Source organism: Entelurus aequoreus, linkage group LG05 (genome assembly GCF_033978785.1).
Source record: "Entelurus aequoreus isolate RoL-2023_Sb linkage group LG05, RoL_Eaeq_v1.1, whole genome shotgun sequence".
NCBI lineage: Eukaryota > Metazoa > Chordata > Actinopteri > Syngnathiformes > Syngnathidae > Entelurus > Entelurus aequoreus.
In genome coordinates, this window is record NC_084735.1 from 44737328 (window position 1) to 44756993 (window position 19666).

The 19666-nt window shown below is 40.0% G+C and overlaps 1 protein-coding gene across 8 annotated transcripts in view; it reads left to right on the forward strand.

Moving 5' to 3' along the window:
- The window catches only part of specc1 (sperm antigen with calponin homology and coiled-coil domains 1), a 149094-nt gene that overhangs the window by 19233 nt on the left and 110195 nt on the right, over positions 1-19666 (forward strand). For 4 of the 8 annotated variants that reach the window (XM_062048192.1, XM_062048194.1, XM_062048197.1 and 1 more), the window contains exons 1-3: positions 10116-10216; positions 12010-12248; positions 12324-12459. In XM_062048192.1, the coding sequence (XP_061904176.1) occupies positions 12012-12248; positions 12324-12459 (373 nt within the window). In that variant the 5' untranslated portion in view covers positions 10116-10216; positions 12010-12011. Of the gene's footprint in view, positions 1-10115; positions 10217-12009; positions 12249-12323; positions 12460-19666 lie in introns of those variants that run through there. The other 4 variants (XM_062048195.1, XM_062048196.1, XM_062048200.1 and 1 more) reach the window with 2 other exon arrangements.

Below are 19666 nucleotides of genomic sequence, written 5' to 3' on the forward strand. Positions count from 1 at the left end.
ATACAGAATGAATCACCCTCATATTAAATACAATTTCTCACCAATTGTAAACATATTATTCTGGAATATCTGACTGTACTTGCATTTTACAAACTATAGTGTCTGATATTTAGACACAATGCAGATCAATAAGTGAGGATTTCTACAATAACAAAAGTAGACAGGCCTATAAATAAGTGAGTAGTGTGAAGTATTTACTCAATGTTGTATTTACTGTAGCTTTGAGTATTCAGCATGTACCATCAGTACTAAATGAGTGAGCTGTCAGTGACCTTTGTGTTACTAATCCCTTGGTATATTCAAATTGATTCTATCTGAATTGATTTGTTTCTCATTCCTTATGGTTTAAAGCTGAAAATGGATACCGGGGTTTATTTTTAATAAATCATTTGATTGGCATTGTAACCATCACATTATCACATGAAATTTAGAAAAGCGAATAACTTGGTCATTTTTCAGACGACGTTGCAAACATCTGCTAGCAGTTATTTTGCCAAGGCTTTTCACTTTTGTCTGGCACATGGTGTACATGCCTGAAGAGAAACTGAGTCCTTAAATCACTGAACATAGTGGTATTTATCTATCATTATACAGTATAACAGTGGGTATAACATTTTTTAATTTTAACGCTTTATATCTTCAATTTTGTTACCTCTGCCAGGGGGTTATGTAATAAGTGCTGTTGGTTTGCCTGTAAGTTAGTCGGCAAAATAACTCGTAGTTATTGTCAAATTTTCATGAAGCTGTTAGGGAACAACTGATTAGATTTTGGGCCTGATTTGAATAATTATATTATGTTACTTTACATTTAGGGTTGCACCACATATATCATATAAGTTATATAAATTCTGCTGAGGATAAAGCTTTTAGGATTATCTTCATATCGTGATAATGCATTTTGATGACACGTTCTAGCTGTGGCCTGCAAATTTGTCCTGAACGCAATGTAGTCCTCGCTAATGAGCTATCAGCTGATGTGCGAGTCACTAATTTTCGCGTCCATGACGGCAAATGTACCGTTTCTTACAAGGAAGATGAGAAATAGCTTAACATTGTACACTACACACTGTAGAGGGATACAATAAGCCTTGCTAACCGCTAGGGATGGGTGCCTTTCACATTTGAATCGATACGGTACCAATGATGATACTGTTGTGCTTGTAACGCGAAAGCAAAACAACTTGACATAGCTTTGACACACAAACGTGTGCGCCATTTATTCACACAAAGAGCAGAAGTATCTTTTTACATGAAGCCACTCAAAATAGCGGCCACCTCCAAATTGTGGGCACAAGGGGCCGTGGCTGACCCGTAGCGGTGTCACAAACGAGCGTAACACCTGTGTCCTCAAATGGAACTTCAGACAACTGTAGCCCTTTGGCTGCAGCCTTCAGAGCTTAGATGTCTGGGTCGTTTGCTTGGTCAACTGCCATCTGTGCAAAATTGAGCCCCACATGGTCAGCCCGTGACTGCTTGGGAGAGGGAGTCAGCAACGACATTGTTCTTACCAGCAAGATGCTGGATGTCCGTCGTAAACTCGGAGACGTAGGAGAGGTGCCTCCGTTGCCGAGCCGACCATGGTTCGGCCGTCTTGGCCATTGCGAAAGTGAGGGGTTTGTGGTGCACAAAAGCTGTGAAATGCCTTCCTTCAAGCAGCAAACGGAAATTACGTATGGCCAGATAGAGGCGGAGGAGCTCACGGTCAAACGTGCTATATTTCCGCTCGCAGGGGCGCAACTGCCTGCTAAAGAAAGCTAAAGGTTGCCAAGTGTCACCCACCCACTGCTCATGCACTGCATCTACAGCATAGTCTGAAGCATCCGTGGTGATTCCAACTGGAGCATCAAGTAATGTGTGGGCCAGCAGGGTAGCGTTAGCTAGAGCAGAATTGACCCCTGCAAAAGCAATGTGCCGTGCGTCAGACCAGTCCACCGTGTGCTTGGGAGCAGCCCCTTTAAGAACATCATAGAGCGGCCGCATGAGGTCAGCTGCCCGGGGGATGAAATGATGGTAAAAATTCACCATGCAAAGCAACTCCTGAATCGCCTTAACCGTGAGCGGGCTGGGGAAGTTTGCAATGGCAGCAACTTTCACTGGAAGGGCAACTGCCCCGCACTTTGTGACTCGATGTCCAAGGAAGTCGATTACAGACAACCCAAACTGGCACTTAGCCGGGTCAACAATGAGCCAAGTTGGCTAAGGTGCTGAAAAAGGCTCCTGAGGTGGGTCATATGCTCGGCCAGAGAGTTGCTCGCCACCAGGATGTCGTCCAAGTAGACAAACAGAAACGGCAAGCCACATAAAACAGCTGGAAAGTCTGTGCGGCGCTCTTAAGGCCAAAGGGTATCCGTAAAAATTTGAACAGGCCAAATGGGGTGACGACCACCGTCTTTGGGATATCAGAGGGGTGGACCGGCACCTGATGATAGCCCCGGACAAGATCTACCTTAGAAAAAACTGTTTTCCCAGCCAGATTGGTGGAAAAATCCTGTATTTGGGGCACTGGAAACAGTCCGGGGTAGTCGCATTGTTGATCCTGCGGTAATCACCGCATGGCCGCCAACCACCTCCAGGTTTCTTCACCATGTGGAGGGGCGACGCCCACGGGCTGTCTGAGAGGTGAATGATCCCGAGGCATTCCATAGTCTTGAATTCAGTTCTAACGACGGAGAGCTTTGCAGGGTACAGGCGCCGGACTCGTGCATGCAAACGGAGGCCCGTGGTGGCAATGTGGTGTTCCACACCATGCTTGGCGGTAGCTGACGAGAACGTGGGCTGCGCCAGGGTGGGGAACTCAGCAAGGAGGCGAAGAAAGATGTTTGTGGTGGGTAGCATGCTGGAAAGCCTGATGGAAGTCTGTCGTGCTGAGACTGCACTTGTACAAGCAGAACGTAATCGCATCCACCAAGCGCCTGTTTTTCACATACGCGAGAAGCCTGAAAGCACATAGAAAATCTGCACCGATGAGCGGCACTTTCACTTTGGCAGTCACAAAGTTCCAACTGAAACGCTGTCCACCAAAACAAAGCTCCACGTACCGTATACCGTAAGCGCGGATAGGGCTGCCATTGGCCGCTTCCATGGGGGGGGGCAACTTTGAAGCTGGCGGGACGCTCCTCTGCGCACACGTGTCACACAGGAACCGCCGTTGGATAAACAGCAGTCTGCCAGCATTGTCGACGCTCATGGCCACTGCTGAGTGCCGGCCCTGGCATTTCCCGGCGCCGGTCCACTGAAACTGCACGGTTTGGCCCCGAACCTTGCATGCAAGTGCAGAATCCAGTTGCCGCCTGGGGGGTGCAGCAGCAGCGAGAGTGGAAGTATCTGCCATGGGCCTTTCTGCCCCATCCAGAAAGAATGCAGCCACATAGGTTGGTTGGGAGGCTAAAAAGAACTTGTCTGCTTCAGCAGCAAGTTCGCGGCAGTCCGAGTTGGCAGTGTTTGCTAAAGCAACCCGCACCAGAGAAGGCAGGAGTCTCAGGAAAAGCTGCAAGAAGAGGAAACCAGGCCTGTGCTCATCTGAGAAGTCTAGCATTTTGTCCATAAGTTCAGAGGGCTTGCAATCACCAAGTCCCAGCAACGAAAAAAGGCGGCCAGCTCTCTCCGTGTTGGAATGTCTTTTAAGAGGTGAGTCTTCAACGTGAGATACTTGTTCCCCTGCGGTGGACGCGTAAGGATGCTAACCACTCTGGTCGCAGTTGCACTCCCGAGGGAGGAAATGACATAATAGAACTTTGTGTCTTCCTAAACCCCTGACTGGAAGGATAGATAGAAAATCAACAATACTATTAAACCGTGGACATGTAAATACACGGTTAATGCTTTCCAGGCTGGCGAAGGTTAACAATGCTGTGCTAACGACGCCATTGAAGCCTACTTAGCAACCGGACCTCACAGAGCTATGCTAAAAACATTAGCTTTCCACCTACGCCAGCCAGCTTCAACAAAGTCCTCCGGTTGTGTTGCTGTAGTCCGCTGCTAATACACTGATCCCACCTACAACTTTCTTCTTTGCAGCCTTCATTGTTCATTAAACAAATTGCAAACGATGTCCAGAAAACTGTGGAATTATGAAATGAAAACAGAGCTTTTTGTATAGGATTCTACAGGGTACCATAACTTCCGTTTAACTGACTACGTCACACGCATACGTCATCATACCGAGACGTTTCAGCCGGATATTTCCCGGGAAATTTAAAATTGCACTTTATAAGTTAACCCGGCCGTATTGGCATGTGTTGCAATGTTAAGATTTCATCATTGATATATAAACTATCAGACTGCGTGGTCGGTAGTAGTGGGTTTCAGTAGGCCTTTAACATTTAACTGTGAGCTGATAATGATAACAGTGAAGTGAATTATATTTATATAGCACTTTACATAGTGAAACCTATTATCTACATCTTTAAGCTACATTTAAACCATTCTGAGTGACATTGAGACCAGGCAGATAAAGTGTATTGTACAAGGACACAACAGCAGTGACAAGGACGGGGGAAGCTGGAATGTTTTTACATGAATCGATACCCGGTAGTACTGACGGAATTGCGTTAACGTGACATGTCATTTGTAATGAAATAGTAAAATAAAAAGGCTAAATAAACCACACATATATTTAAAGACACATTTTTGTGTTTTTTTTCATTATTAGTATTGACATTTCTAATCAGAGGATGACTTTAACTTATCCATTTTTAAAGTTTGGCCCACATGTCATCAATCGGACCCCTCCGCTTGACCTAATCATACATTTGATCGTTTGTAGTGTGAAACATGGACTGTATATTAAATGACAAATGCAAAAATATAGCATTATTTAGCGTAACAATTGTAAATTTGCGCAAAAAGAGTCCCTCGGTGCGCAATTACATCTCACCAGTGTTCTGGCGAGATGTAATTGTGCATCTAGATCTCTGATCTTTGACATTTATTTGAGCATTTTATTTTTTTCTAAACTTGCCATGTAATATTTGTTAAACAACAATAACAAAACATTTTTCTGTCACCTTAATATATACATATTTTAAATTGAGTGATAATGTATTTTACAATCTCATGAGCATTAATATAGAAACTGTAGATGCTAACATGCCCTCACACGCCCCTATGTGTTTGATAAAAACAGTGGTAATTAGAGGTGGGAATCTTTCGGCACCTCACGATTCGATTACGATTCAGGATCTACGATTCAATAAAAAATTGTTTATTGATGCCTCTTTAATTTATTTTTAAAAATTCTTTAATACATTATTTATTTATTGATTTATTTCTTTTCGTTTCACTAAATAAACGTTTATCACTTGCAACTTTAAAAAACAGTGCATTTGTAATAAGAAACAGTTAAATTAATTCCCGCATTTATTAAATTAATGGAAATGTGTGCAAAACTGGAACCTGAGTGCCCTGAAATAAAGAAACTGGTCGGATCTCTCGACTAGGTGGCTCGCTGCAGTCAGCTAAATTTTAGAACTGTTTGCATTACCTTTTTTACAATTAATAAATTGATTATCGATTATTGACGTTTACTAATCAATTTTAAAATTGTCCATGTCCGAATTGCGATGCATCTAAAAATCTATTATTTTCCCCACCTCTCGTAGTAAATGTAAGTCAAACATATGAGATGGCGTTATCTGCCAAAATAGACTTACCTTGTTTTTAGTTGCTTACTGCTATGTTAATACGCATAATGTTTTCTTGTATCGTGCTGCATCATTGTAGTGATATTGTGAAATCCTAGGTCGTTTTGACAGTCCAAAAATGTTTCCACAATGTCTTTTTCAGTTTTAAATGATCGCAAAACCTTTGACAGCTTAGCTCATTTTCTTTTTGTTCTTTGCTTTCCTTACCCCTCGTCATTTTTCTTTGAGCAATCTCTCTCCATCGGCACTCCACTGCACAACCCTGTATCTCCTAAAAGCCTGCTCTCAATGTGCACTCTGTTGGAGCAGTATTGCGGAAATGATACCAACGTATTTTAAGTTCCGGGCACTTCATGTGGTCAGGATTTTTTTACAGTTTAAAAAAAAAATTCAACTCATTCAATGAATCATCAAAGCAACAACATTCAAATTGAAGCTATTTGCTAATCAAATTAATTTATTTAATCGAATAGTTGCAGCTCCAGTGTCCATTGTATGTTGCTTTTTTGATACTCACCGTGGTCTTCATATGTAACCCTCTGCGGACAGTGGGGATCTACTGTATTTGCTATTCAATATTCCGTCATATATCTTAGCCAGTCGGACTTTGGAATAATAGGTACAATGTATTGGTGTGCATTGAATAAGGCTGTGTCTAGCACCAATAGAAGATTTATGAACTCTACTTAAAATCTCTGTCCAGCTCTCCTCAGATAGGATCACTCCCAAAGTGACTTAATTTAATTCAGAGACTCAGGGCGTAAATGAAAATATGTGTATTTGATCAGACCTGCATTTTTTTATATATCAATTCAGCTAGTTTTTATTCCCCCTGTGCCAATTTTTAGCCTGCAGTGTTTGCAGATTTACTTTGAATAACATTTGGAAAAACAAACCAAACATTGAAACCAAACATTTCCATACTATTTGAAGGACTTGTCTTCTGTTCACACACAGTAACATATGAATAATAATAACCAGTGAGAACTAGCTCATAATATTTCAAGTTAAATGAAATGAGTGAAGTTGTATATTGTTTCACATTCCTCTTTGTGCTTTAAATCTTTAATCAAGGTTTGGCGTACGATGAGGTATGCTTTCAATACAGGGATATCATTTTTGGGCCTGCTTTTGTGATGAATGTAGACAGACCTGTCCTGTTGGCATACAAGCCATACTTCTCAGATCTGGTGGGTGATTATTTTATCCACACCCAAGAAAAGATTGTTTCAACATACGCCCAGAAGATAAGTGCTGCTGCTTGCTCTCCACTTTTCTTCTTCCAGCAATAACCTATTAGAGGCAACACAGTTAAGGTCGACTGTAGTAAGTACAGGCGCTGTATGACTGCAATAACATGAACAATTTTAGACTTACCTTGTTATCAGCCTTGTTTCAACTGGATGCCATCACAGATCACAAAGGCACTGCTAACTATAATTTGGTATAATTTAGAGCTGCAACTAAAGACTATTGTGATAGTTGACTAGTCAACAGCTATCTTAACGATAAATCAACAAATCGGATTATGAAGGATACAACTAGTTTTGCATCTTTTTAATTCAGCTTGAGATGTTTTAGGCCTGTGCTAACAATAAAGACAACAAACATGATTACTTTAATCAGATTTTTTCATGAATTAAGTATGATTTCCGTATGTAAACAAAGAAAAGTCCAAATAGCAGCAATAAAAAACAACAACAAAACAACACCAAAGCTATCTAGCTTCCTTAAAAAACGAAAATAGCATTTTGTGATAATGATGTGTTGAGAAAGCTGCACATGGGTATATAGACAAAGCTTAGCTGGCGGACTTTGGTTGGAATGATAGTTACAGGTATATTTCACACAAGTTTGGTTTTCTGTCCCGTTAGACATGCCTCAGCTTTAAATGCTCCCGCATCACAGACGTACTGCCATTAAAAGCAAGGTCTGCTGTGCTAATTGAGCTAGTCATTAGTCGTTTTTGATGTGTTTAGGGTGAAATGTTCCCATACTTTCCATGTTTTCACTTGCTGTGATGTGGCAGTAGTTGCAGCCATTTTGTTCTTTCTTTTGCTCCACCATTTACACTCATTCACACTCATTCGCACAAAAGGGTTGTTTCTTTCTGTTGTTAATATTTCTGGTTCCTTCATTATATATCAATATAGATCAATACAGTCTGCAGGGATACAGTCCGTAAGCACGCATGATTGTATTTTTTAATGACTAAAAAAAACAAAAACTTTTTTTTTTATTTGTATTTTTTTAAATTCCCAAATTACTCATGTTTAGTAACTTTAACAGTGGCAGTAGCTAGGCGAAGATGACGATGCGTAACTGGCAACCTGGATGTGACACACTCACAGACTTTCTAATTGGTCAAACGGTGGAGGACGGGACATTGAAATGAAAACAATAAGATTTTGAGGCTGTAAATCTAATTTTGAAATGAGCATATCCCGGCTGAACTACCGTTATCAGTTATCAGGTATTCAAAAATAATATGATTTATTAATGCCTTTTGACATATCAGGGCCATTTAATGATGACTTGACATTACATTTCTACATATGGCACCTTAAGATTACAATATAAACAATATTTATAACGTTCAGCAGATGTTTTTATGTTGTACTATGATAATTATTGTAATATTGTACAGCACAATCGACTTATCGACAAATTAATTTGTCGGTGCCAAATTTTATTATTGATTTTTGACTAATTGTTAAGCCCTGAGGATAATCCAGGAATTGTTTACATTGTTCCTTGTCTCACTTATTTGTATTTACAGAGAGAGTTATTTCTAATGCTGAAGCTGGGCTTTTGGCTAATTTAAGGTTGTCTCAGACTGAGACATCTGGGTTTCTTACGCTGCCATAAATTAAATGGCTCCAGAAGAATTAGCCCCAGCTGGTATTTCTAAAGCCATATTTTATAATCATTAAAGCTTTAGCTTTTTTGAAGTATGCTTCTTCATACTAGTACAGTATACAGTTCCAAAATCCTCATCACATTAGTTTAACTGTTTAGACTACCAAGAGGATAGTCACAGGACGTTGCCGGCAGAAACCTTGAGTCATATGATGCGCTCACAAAGAGACACATGTTTTCATGACAGTAAACCGAATATTCTTAATTAGAGCAGACGTTCCAACACAAGCAGAAATAATTAAATATACTTTGTTGGTCAAATGTTTGCTGATAATCTCGCTTTTTGTTCTCAGCCATAGTGCAATACTTGCAATTTACAGTAAATGAAATGTGTGGTAAAAAATAGTCCAGGGAATAGAAATGTTATTTATGTCTCCAGTCCGCCCTTAGGGTAACTAGTCCTTATTCCTGCAAGGTTTACTCCCAACTGAAGCTCAGTGTCTCTCAGTGAATGCTAAAAGGTCAAGCTACTTATATCCTTGATCAATGACTCAGCCCGTCCTCTGGGATCTACAATACACAGCTGTTAACCCACCCTATTGTACTCGGTTAAGTGCACTCATATGCCCTCAGTGACTCCTAGCTGTGTGTTTCCTTACCTGTCAAACAGCCAGTCATACCTCTACATATTTCCCTTAAATCTAAATGGAAATTGATGTTTTTTTTAGGTGTTTGCAACAATTAATTGAAAAAAAGGGAAAGGTACAGTAAATAGTTGGGTTGTTCCCTCTGAACATTTATAATAGTGATTATTAGCAGGTTTATTATTGTGAGTATATGTAGATGTAATCACAATTAGATATATGTATCTTGTAAAAACATACTAAATATTGTTTTATTAGGTTGATTTTTAAATCTCAATGATGGGGCAGGACATTGTGAGCTTTGCTTTTCCCTGCTTTTTTTTTTTAAACACACAAAATATTTTTTTAAATTTATGTATCACTATTGTTTTTTTTGTTGTTTTTTTTTTACAAACGACAGTACTCTATTGGAAATGCTATTTTTCTTTTCTAGTATATCACAATAAACATCATATCAACAGAGGTGTAATGCCACCAAGTCAGCCATGGCTGCTTTTCCAGGCTTCTGATTGGACAAAATGTGCACGGCAGCTGGAGTATGTGTTTGCGTGTGGACAGAGACTGTTTTGAAACTACACTAACGTGGATGGAGACCGTTTTAACCCCATATATGTGTTTTTGAAAGTTTGCGTGGACATGGCCTAATGCTAATGTACAATGGACATTGTAAGGCTAACAAAAGTTAGCAGAACATACTTGTACATCCATCCATTCTCTACTGTATGCCGATATAGGTCTGTAACGGTATAATGATAAACTGTGGTAAAATTCCAGACCGTTAGTAAAACCGTTAAAATGTTTAATTACCGAAAAAAACGTCATTTGTTACTGCATTTTAGGCAACACTGATTACTTCTGGAAACAAAGTCACAGCAGCACTGCCACATGCGCACATGCGTCGTTCAGCTTGAAAAAAACATGGCGTAAGACAACTATACGGACTTTGCTACGGAGATTTCCCCTCGGCGTAAACCGAGCCAAGCGCTTGGTTTAACTTCATTTTCTCTCGCTTCATTTCCGTGGAGTCTGCGTGCGTTTAAGAGCGCATTGCTGTGTTTCCGTTGGCGACAGGTGTTGACAGACACATTTGTCTCACACTAAAAGTATACAGCAAAGGATGTATGTGATGTTGCTTTCATTTTCTCAATACAGCGTCCATCAGCTGTGACTGAGAGTTAATGACTTGAGGAAACATACAACAGGCACTGTCGGGAACGTTGCCACAACTTGATTATAAAGTCTTTAGTTTGTTTACTGGGATGCTCACTCGTCTATTATTTAACTGCAAACTGTATCAGTGTTCAAATAACATAAATACAAGCTTTAATGTTTTGTCATCTCATCGAACTGAACGCATGCTGTGAAGATTGTGTATTCGATGTGAGAGATATCACTCCTGTTTATTTTTTTAGCCAAACTGTTGGTGTGGTTGGAGAAGAAAAAAGTGTGTTTATTAGACTTTATTTTCATTAGCCAAACTGCTTTGTGTTTTTTTTTACATGTTTTTTTCATTTCATAAAGTTATTTAAAAAACTATTAATGTGACATAGCATGTTAATATTTAATGGTGTATAGATCATTCCTATAAGAGATATTTCTGCTCAAACTCTTAATGGATCTGTCCACATACATTTATATACATATAAATGTAAATGTACATAACTTAAAGAATACCTCTCTCTATCAAAATGTAAAAATAGAGATAAAGGCATCATGTAATGAAAAAAAATGACACGTTGATACCTGACTATTAATGAACAACAAAAACAAATATTTGTCTTCAGATATATAGATGTGTATCCAAAGCCTTTTTTTTTCTCGACGTTACAAATTACATGATGGCGTCGCGTTCACACCTCAACACTGTTTTACCGAACATAATGAAAAATCATGATTTCAATATTGATAAAAATAATCATATTTATTTTGGCCATAATTGTTCAGCCCTATGTGTAAGACTAGATTTCATACATGAACACTATTTTTATCTTCATGGACAAAAAGTGCAGTTACGTCTCATGGCCATCAGGTGCCCCCTTGCAAAATTCTTACATTTGTTTTCATTTTTTATCTCTTATTTCCATAAAGTGCTATCTTGCACAATGTTCACATTTATTTATTTATTTTTTTGTACCACATTACTTTGTTTATAATGCTTGTGTTGCTTTCATATGCTCATTCAATTTCTACTTGAGGTCCATGAAACAGGGTTTTTATCTACAATAATGTTTTTTACAAAGGAAATAATTTTCAATGTGTGATTGTTGGTTAAAATATTTCAGTTTAAGTACTTTTTGATACTTTTGAGCACATTTAAAAACACCGTGATAACAATAACCGTGATAATTTTGGTCACAATAACCGGGATCAGAAATTTTCATACCATGACATCCCTAACCGTATATCTTCATTAGGGTAACAGGGTAAGCAGGAGCCCATCCCAGCTGACTTCGGGCGAGAGGCGGGGAACACACTCGACTTAACCCTAACTTTTTTACATTTAGACAAACAACCAACCACACTTGCATTCATACCTATGGACAATTTAAAGTCTCTCAACCTAACAAGCAATTTTTTGGGAGGAAGCCGGAGTACCCGGAGAATGTGGAGAAAAATGTAAACTCCACGCAGATATATGCAAACAAGATTCGAAGTCTCTCATTAATCAGCAATGAAATTATAGCTTAAAACATAGTAATGTACATTAAGATTTACACTGCCTTACAAGTGACAAAGATTAAAACTTCCAGCTTTAATGAAAAGTTTAGGTGAGAAATGTGTGGGCTTGCCTCAGAAAAACACTTTTTATAATTATTGTCCATTATTTAACCTTTTCTTTGTATGTGCGGTCATCTATCACACAGCCATGATGAAAACGGGTGCCACCAAGTCGGGGCTGCCCAAAACAGGGCTGCCCAAAACAGGGCTGCCCAAAACAGGGCTGCCCAAGGCGGGGCTGCCCAAGACAGGGCTGCCCAAGGTGGGGCACAAGGACCGGGCAGAGCAGGCCTCTTCAGCTTTTTGTTCCTCCTCCACCACCTCCACAAACATGAGGACTTCCAGATCGTCCAACACACTGGCCTCAGATCAGCGTCTTAGCAGGGTGAGACCCCAACTTTACCTAAACCAACGCCTGCAGTGTCATTACTTCTGGTCCTAACAGCAGTTACTTTTTTAGCTTAAACGAGCCAACAGTGATGATACTCTGACAAAGCCTGCACTGGGAGGAGCTGCCTCTGGCTCACGTATGAAGAAGACTGTGACCACTGGAGCCATCGCAGATCTGGCTGAGGCCGGCCCCCGAAGTCTGTCTAGTAAGATGTCAAGTTTTGTCAGATATGTTTTGAAATTTAAATAGTAGAGCTAACCACTAAAGGCCACTAGAGGGCCACATCACTTAAGAAATACAGAGCACCCAGAGAGCCATCTCCACCCTTTTTGATATGTGTCAGTGTGGAATGTTTTGGTTCTTACAGGATTAATTTGTTTTCTGTAACTAAGAGACTCAACAAAGTAATTCTGCTACTCGTTTAGTTGCTTAGCTGTGCCGATAGTAAGTGGCGTGTTGATAAAAGTAACTGTTTTTGAAGGACTTGGTAATGCTCTTCCTTGTCAAACAAAGTCAAATGTCCATCCATCCATTTATTATACTAATTATCCTCATTAGGGTCACGGGTGAGCAACACCCTATCTCCTCTGACTTTGAGCATGACTGAAACAGACTGAACGATACAATATCAAACACGATTCATTTAGAATCAGAAATACTTTAATAATTCTGTGCAGTTACTTAAAGGCCTACTGAAACCCACTACTACCGACCACACAGTCTAATAGTTTATATATCAATGATGAAATCTTAACATTGCAACACATGCCAATACGGCCGGGTTAGATTAGTAAAGTGCAATTTTAAATTTCCCGCGAAATATCCTGCTGAAAACGTCTCGGTATGATGACGTTTGCGCGTGACGTCACGGATTGTAGCGGACATTTTGGGACACCATTGTGGCCAGCTATTAAGTCGTCTGTTTTCATCGCAAAATTCCACAGTATTCTGGATATCTGTGTTGGTGAATCTTTTGCAATTTGTTTAATGAACAATGGAGATAGCAAAGAAGAAAGCTGTAGGTGGGAAGCGGTGTATTAGCGGCCGGCTGCAGCAACACAAACACGTAACGGCTACATCGTAGCCGGTGTTTCATTGTTTACATTCCCGAACGATGATAGTCAAGCTTTACCATTGGCCTGTGGAGAACTGGGACAACATAGACTCTTACCAGGAGGACTTTGAGTTGGATACGCATGCTTGTGGAGAACTGGGACAACAGAGACTCTTACCAGGAGGACTTTGAGTTGGATACGCGCTACCGTGAGTACGCAGCTGCGGTTTCCAAACTTTTGGTCGCTTGTCCGTACGTGCGTGCCGCTATGTGCATGTCACGTACGTAACTTTGGGGAAATGTATGTGCTGTATGAACTTTGGGGAGGTGAACGGTACTTTGGGCTGTGGGATTGAGTGTGTTGTGCGGGTGTTTGATTTGTATTGGCGGGTTATATGGACGGGAGGGGGGAGGTGTTTATGTGGGATTAATTTGTGGCATATTAAATATAAGCCTGGTTGTGTTGTGGCTAATAGAGTATATATATGTCTTGTGTTTATTTAATGTTTTAGTCATTCATCTTCGCTATCTGAATCGCTACCACTGCCCTCTAGTCCTTCACTCTCACTTTCCTCATCCACAAATCTTTCATCCTCGCTCAAATTAATGGGGAAATCGTCGCTTTCTCGGTCCGAATCGCTCTCGCTGCTTGTGGCCATGATTGTAAACAATGTGCAGATGTGAGGAAACCCACAACCTGTGACATCACGCTACTTCCGATACAGGCAAGGCTTTTTTATCAGCGACCAAAAGTTGCAAACTTAATCTTCGATGTTCTCTACTAAATCCTTTCAGCAAAAATATGGCAATATCGCGAAATGATCAGGTATGACACATAGAATGGATCTGCTATCCCCATTTAAATAAGAAAATCTAATTTCAGTAGGCCTTTAATAATTAAAAAAAAATCTGTTTTATTTAGTTACAATTACCGTAATTTCCGGAGTATAAGCCGCACCTGACTATAAGCCGCACCAGCTAAATTTAGGGGAAAATACAGATTGCTCCATATATAAGCCGCACCCGACTATAAGCCGCAGGGTTTTGATGTGTAATTACCGTAGTATATAGGGGTTCCTGCTACCACGGAGGGGATTGTCGGGACAGAGATGACTGTTTGGGAACGCAAAGCGTCCCATTTATTAACAATAAATCTTTCAATCATTCAATCAAACTTTCACATCTTTGACATGGCGAACAGCATTCGTGCAGAGTACAAATAATACAACGGTGCAAAGTAATACAAAGTGCTCGCCTGTACGTTATCAAAATAACCAGCCTACCGGTATATGAAAAGTCAGTCTTTAATCATTGTGTCATCGTCTTCCTCCTGCGTACTAAAACCACCGAAATCCTCTTTGTCGGTGTCGGAGAAGAACAGGCCGTAAATAAGCCGCACCCTTGTATAAGCCGCAGGGACCAGAACGAGGGGAAAAAGTAGCGGCTTATAGTCCGGAAATTACGGTATATTAAAGTTCAATCTGGCACCACATAAATTCAACATTTAATATGAAAATACTTTTTAATTCCCTAAATCGCACCACTGCAATTTTGCCTATTGTACATTTCCCTCCTATATGACATACTCAACTATTCTCTACTCTACTATACCTATTTGACAATAAAATAGGTTTCAAAACTGTTTAACCAAAAGTCCTGCCTTGCTGCATTCAAATTATTCAAGGCTCTTTTTTATCTTTTCCCTTAAAGCTGCTTTCCATTTTCAGACATGCACAGAAAAGTCTAGTCTAAAATAATACGTTATTAGTATTGTAGCTCACACATACACGTGGAAAAATGCTAATTGCTGCAGGTTTTTCTCACAGCATTATTTTTTTGAAAATCCTCACATGGGTGAGATACTGGCTCATATCAAACAGTGTTTCTATGCTGAGCGCCAAAGTCGTTCTTCGTCTTAGGGCTGTTTAGGCAAAGAAGAGGTAATTGGGTTGAGACTTCAAATGAGCAGAGAAACCATGGCCAACTGAGGCTCTCACTTCTGAAAAAGATACATAAGACACTGCTTTGGCTTTAATTAACAAAAGGTTGTTTTGGGCATAAGATCAAAAGAGATATGCATGCATGGTAAATGTATCCCTCCTTAGATGCTCACATTGGCCTAGTTTTGGAACCAAATTCTGCTAACCAATCATCATCAAAGGAAGGAGTGTTGCTAAATAATTATATGTTATAAAGAGAAGTGTATTTTGGTTGTGCAACATATAGGGAATATTGTTCTTGTTGACAGGCAACATTGTGACCGTTTAGAATTGAATCTGCTAATCTGTTTTATTGTCCTTGTTTCTCAGCCACGTTGCTTGTCATTACAGTTGAAGAATATGGCATGATAGATACAATTTTGGTGGTTTTACATTTATTTAGTAGACTGCAATATTATAATCAATACAGCACCACTCACATAATTTGCATCCTATGAATACAACCCTAAAATGCACACTGACAATTACATTTTCATCTGACTTGTAGAGCTGGTGCTTTTAGTGAATTTGTTTCCATCAGCTGTGTTGCGATACATCAATGTACATTAAAATGTCTGCACACAGACATACAACTCATTGTCTGACAACCCTGAAATGTCAGCAAAAAGTAATTGGTCATCAAGTGGAAAATGAAATCCGACATGAAAGAGCTGTGAATCATCCATCCGTGTGAACAATGCCAGTCATCGTTTAACCTGCTTCACTTAATACTCCAGAGATTGTTCTGACAGACTACTGGAGTATTTACACAAGGAAAATGTCAGAATCTGAATATGGATTAGGGTGACACACTTGTTGTTAAAGAGTTGCATTAAAGGGGTCATATTGTGTTTTTGTTTCTACTTTTCAAACACTTTCTTGTGGTCTACATAACTGCACCAATTTTGTCTAGAGGAGTGGTCAAAAACTCAACCAGAAGCTTGCCAGAAGCTTGTGGACGGCTACCAAAGGCACCTTATTGCAGTGAAACTTGCCAAGGGACATGTAACCAAATATTAACATTGCTGTATGTATACTTTTGACCCAGCAGATTTGGTCACATTTTCAGTAGACCCATAATAAATTCATAAAATAACCAAACTTCATGAATGTTTTTTGTGACAAACAAGTATGTGCTCCAATCACTCTATCACAAAAAAATAAGAGTTGTACAAATTATTGGAAAATCAAGACAGCCATGACATTATGTTCTTTACATATATGCAGTTTATATATATATTCCTGTCGCTGGCCGGCCTAGCTGTGTGGGGCCGGTGGTCCCTTGTTCCCTGGGTGCCACACATGCTGTTTTGGGTTGGGCTCTCTGTGTGGCTGGGGGCGTACTTCGGCTCCCGCACATACTGGGAGACAAATATATTGTACATACAAACACACATATATACTCACATACACACAATTATTCATACATATATACAAACCCTGTTTCCATATACGTTGGGAAATTGTGTTAGATGTAAATATAAACGGAATACAATGATTTGCAAATCCTTTTCAACCCATATTCAATTGAATGCACTACAAAGACAAGATATTTGATGTTCAAACTCATAAACTTTTTTTTTTTTTTGCAAATAATAATTAACTTAGAATTTCATGGCTGCAACACGTGCTAAAGTAGTTGGGAAAGGGCATGTTCACCACTATTACACCACCTTTTCTTTTAACAACACTCAATAAACGATTGGGAACTGAGGAAACTAATTGTTGAAGCTTTGAAAGTGGAATTCTTTCCCATTCTTGTTTTATGTAGAGCTTCAGTCGTTCAACAGTCCGTCTCCGCTGTCGTATTTTACGCTTCATAATGCGCCACACATTTTCGATGGGAGACAGGTCTGGACTGCAGGCGGGCCAGGAAAGTACCCGCACATCTTTTTTTTAAGAAGCCACGCTGTTGTAACACGTGCTGAATGTGGCTTGGCATTGTCTTGCTGAAATAAGCAGGGGCATCCATGAAAAAGACGGTGCTTAGATGGCAGCATATGTTGTTCCAAAACCTTTATGTACCTTTCAGCATTAATAGTGCCTTCACAGATGTGTAAGTTACCCATGCCTTGGGCACTAATGCACCCCCATACCATCACAGATGCTGGCTTTTGAACTTTGCGTCGATAACAGTCTGGATGGTTCGCTTCCCCTTTGGTCCGGATGACACGATGTCGAATAATTCCAAAAACTATTTGAAATGTGGACTCGTCAGACCACAGAACACTTTTCCACTTTGCATGAGTCCATCTTAGATGAGCTCGGGCCCAGAGAAGCCGGCGGCGTTTCTGGATGTTGTTGATAAATGGCTTTCGCTTTGCATAGTAGAGCTTTAACTTGCACTTACAGATGTAGCGACCAACTGTATTTAGTGACAGTGGTTTTCTGAAGTGTTCCTGAGCCCATGTGGTGATATCCTTTAGAGATTGATGTCGGTTTTTGATACAGTGCCGTCTAAGGGATCGAAGGTCACGGTCATTCAATGTTGGTTTCCGACCATGCCGCTTACGTGGAGTGATTTTTCCAGATTCTCTGAACCCTTTGATGATATTATGGACCGTAGATGTTGAAATCCCTAAATTTCTTGCAATTGCACTTTGAGAAACGTTGTTCTTAAACTGTGTGACTATTTGCTCACGCAGTTGTGGACAAAGGGGTGTACCTCGCCTCATCCTTTCTTGTGAAAGACTGAGCATTTTTGGGGAAGCGGTTTTTATACCCAATCATGGCACCCACCTGTTCCCAATTAGCCTGCACACCTGTGGGATGTTCCAAATAAGTGTTTGATGAGCATTCCTCAACTTTATCAGTATTTATTGCCACCTTTCCCAACTTCTTTGTCACGTGTTGCTGGCATCAAATTCTAAAGTTAATGATTATTTTCAAAAAAATAAATGTTTATCAGTTTGAACATCAAATATGTTGTCTTTGTAGCATATTCAACTGAATATGGGTTGAAAATGATTTGCAAATCATTGTATTCCGTTTATATTTACATCTAACACAATTTCCCAACTCACATGGAAACGGGGTTTGTACACATACTGTACATAATCAAGCACATATGCATACATTCAGTCACGCATATAATCACGTTTCGTCAAACATATATTAACATTGTTCCCCTAGGGCAGGGGTGGGCAATTAATTTTTACCGGGGGCTGCATGAGCTACCCGAGCACTGCTGGAGGGCCACACCGACAATATGTCAATAAAATTTTGCTCAAATTATTTTTGATATACCGTAAGATTAATAATAATAATAATAATATTTTCATTTAACCTAACTTATCTTTATACAAAAGCAGATGGCTTTTGATGGTTTTATTTTTAACACTTTCTTACACAACACTTCCTGATGTATATTACAATGCAAAAATTTAGATTTCTGTCACTTTATCCTGCATCCTCTTTGTTGTGAACGTAGCACGCCTGTAAGGTGATTGGCGAAGAAGGAGGAAGCGTTGCTGTTGCGGAAATGAGGAGTAAGGATAGACGTGCGTGTTGAAAGAACGAGATTAGTTGAGCTGTGTTAGTATAGGTTGCTCAATAAAAGTTTAAAAAGAGCGTCAGACTTGGTGTGCACTTCCTCTGGATGCTACAATTGGTGTCAGAAGTGGGATGAAATGCCTCCCAGTTCGCCTTGCCATCAAACCTGGGAGTCTTCATTGAGGGCGGAATTCCCCCATTCTCTCTCTCTCTCTCTCTCTCTCTCTCTCTCTCTCTCTCTCTCTCTCTCTCTCTCTCTCTCTCTCTCTCTCTCTCTCTCTCTCTCTCTTTCATCTTAATCTCTCTCTCTCTCTCTCTCTCTCTTTCTTTCTTTCTTTCTTTGCGACGAGCTCACGTCCGGGATTCACACAAGCAGCGCAGTATGCGCAAAGTTTTACTTCTGACACCAATTGTAGCGTCCAGAAGAAGTGCACACCAAGTCTGATGCTCTTTTTAAACTTTGATTGAGCAACCTATAGTAACACAGCTCAACTTATCTCGTTCCTTCCACACGCACGTCTATCCTCACTCCTCATTTCCACAACTAAAGAACACAACTTCAGCAGGTCGTTACACTATATCCTTTAAACACAGCAACATGTGTACCACAAATTAAGCACACGGCTTTACCTTTAATTTCTGTAAAGAAATACTTGGCAGTCCATGTCTTGTTGAAAACACACCATTCGTCATCAACTTTTCTCTTTTTAACGTCTCACTTGTCGCTGTGCACCTTCACTCACAGGTTACACAAGGACATACGCCCATAAATAACACTTTTCAAAATAAAAGCAGCACAGTTGTATTGCACGCACGACATAGATGTTTTTTAAAATTTATTTTGTAATTTGTGATTGCAGCTGTTCACATTCACTCACAATCGCGCA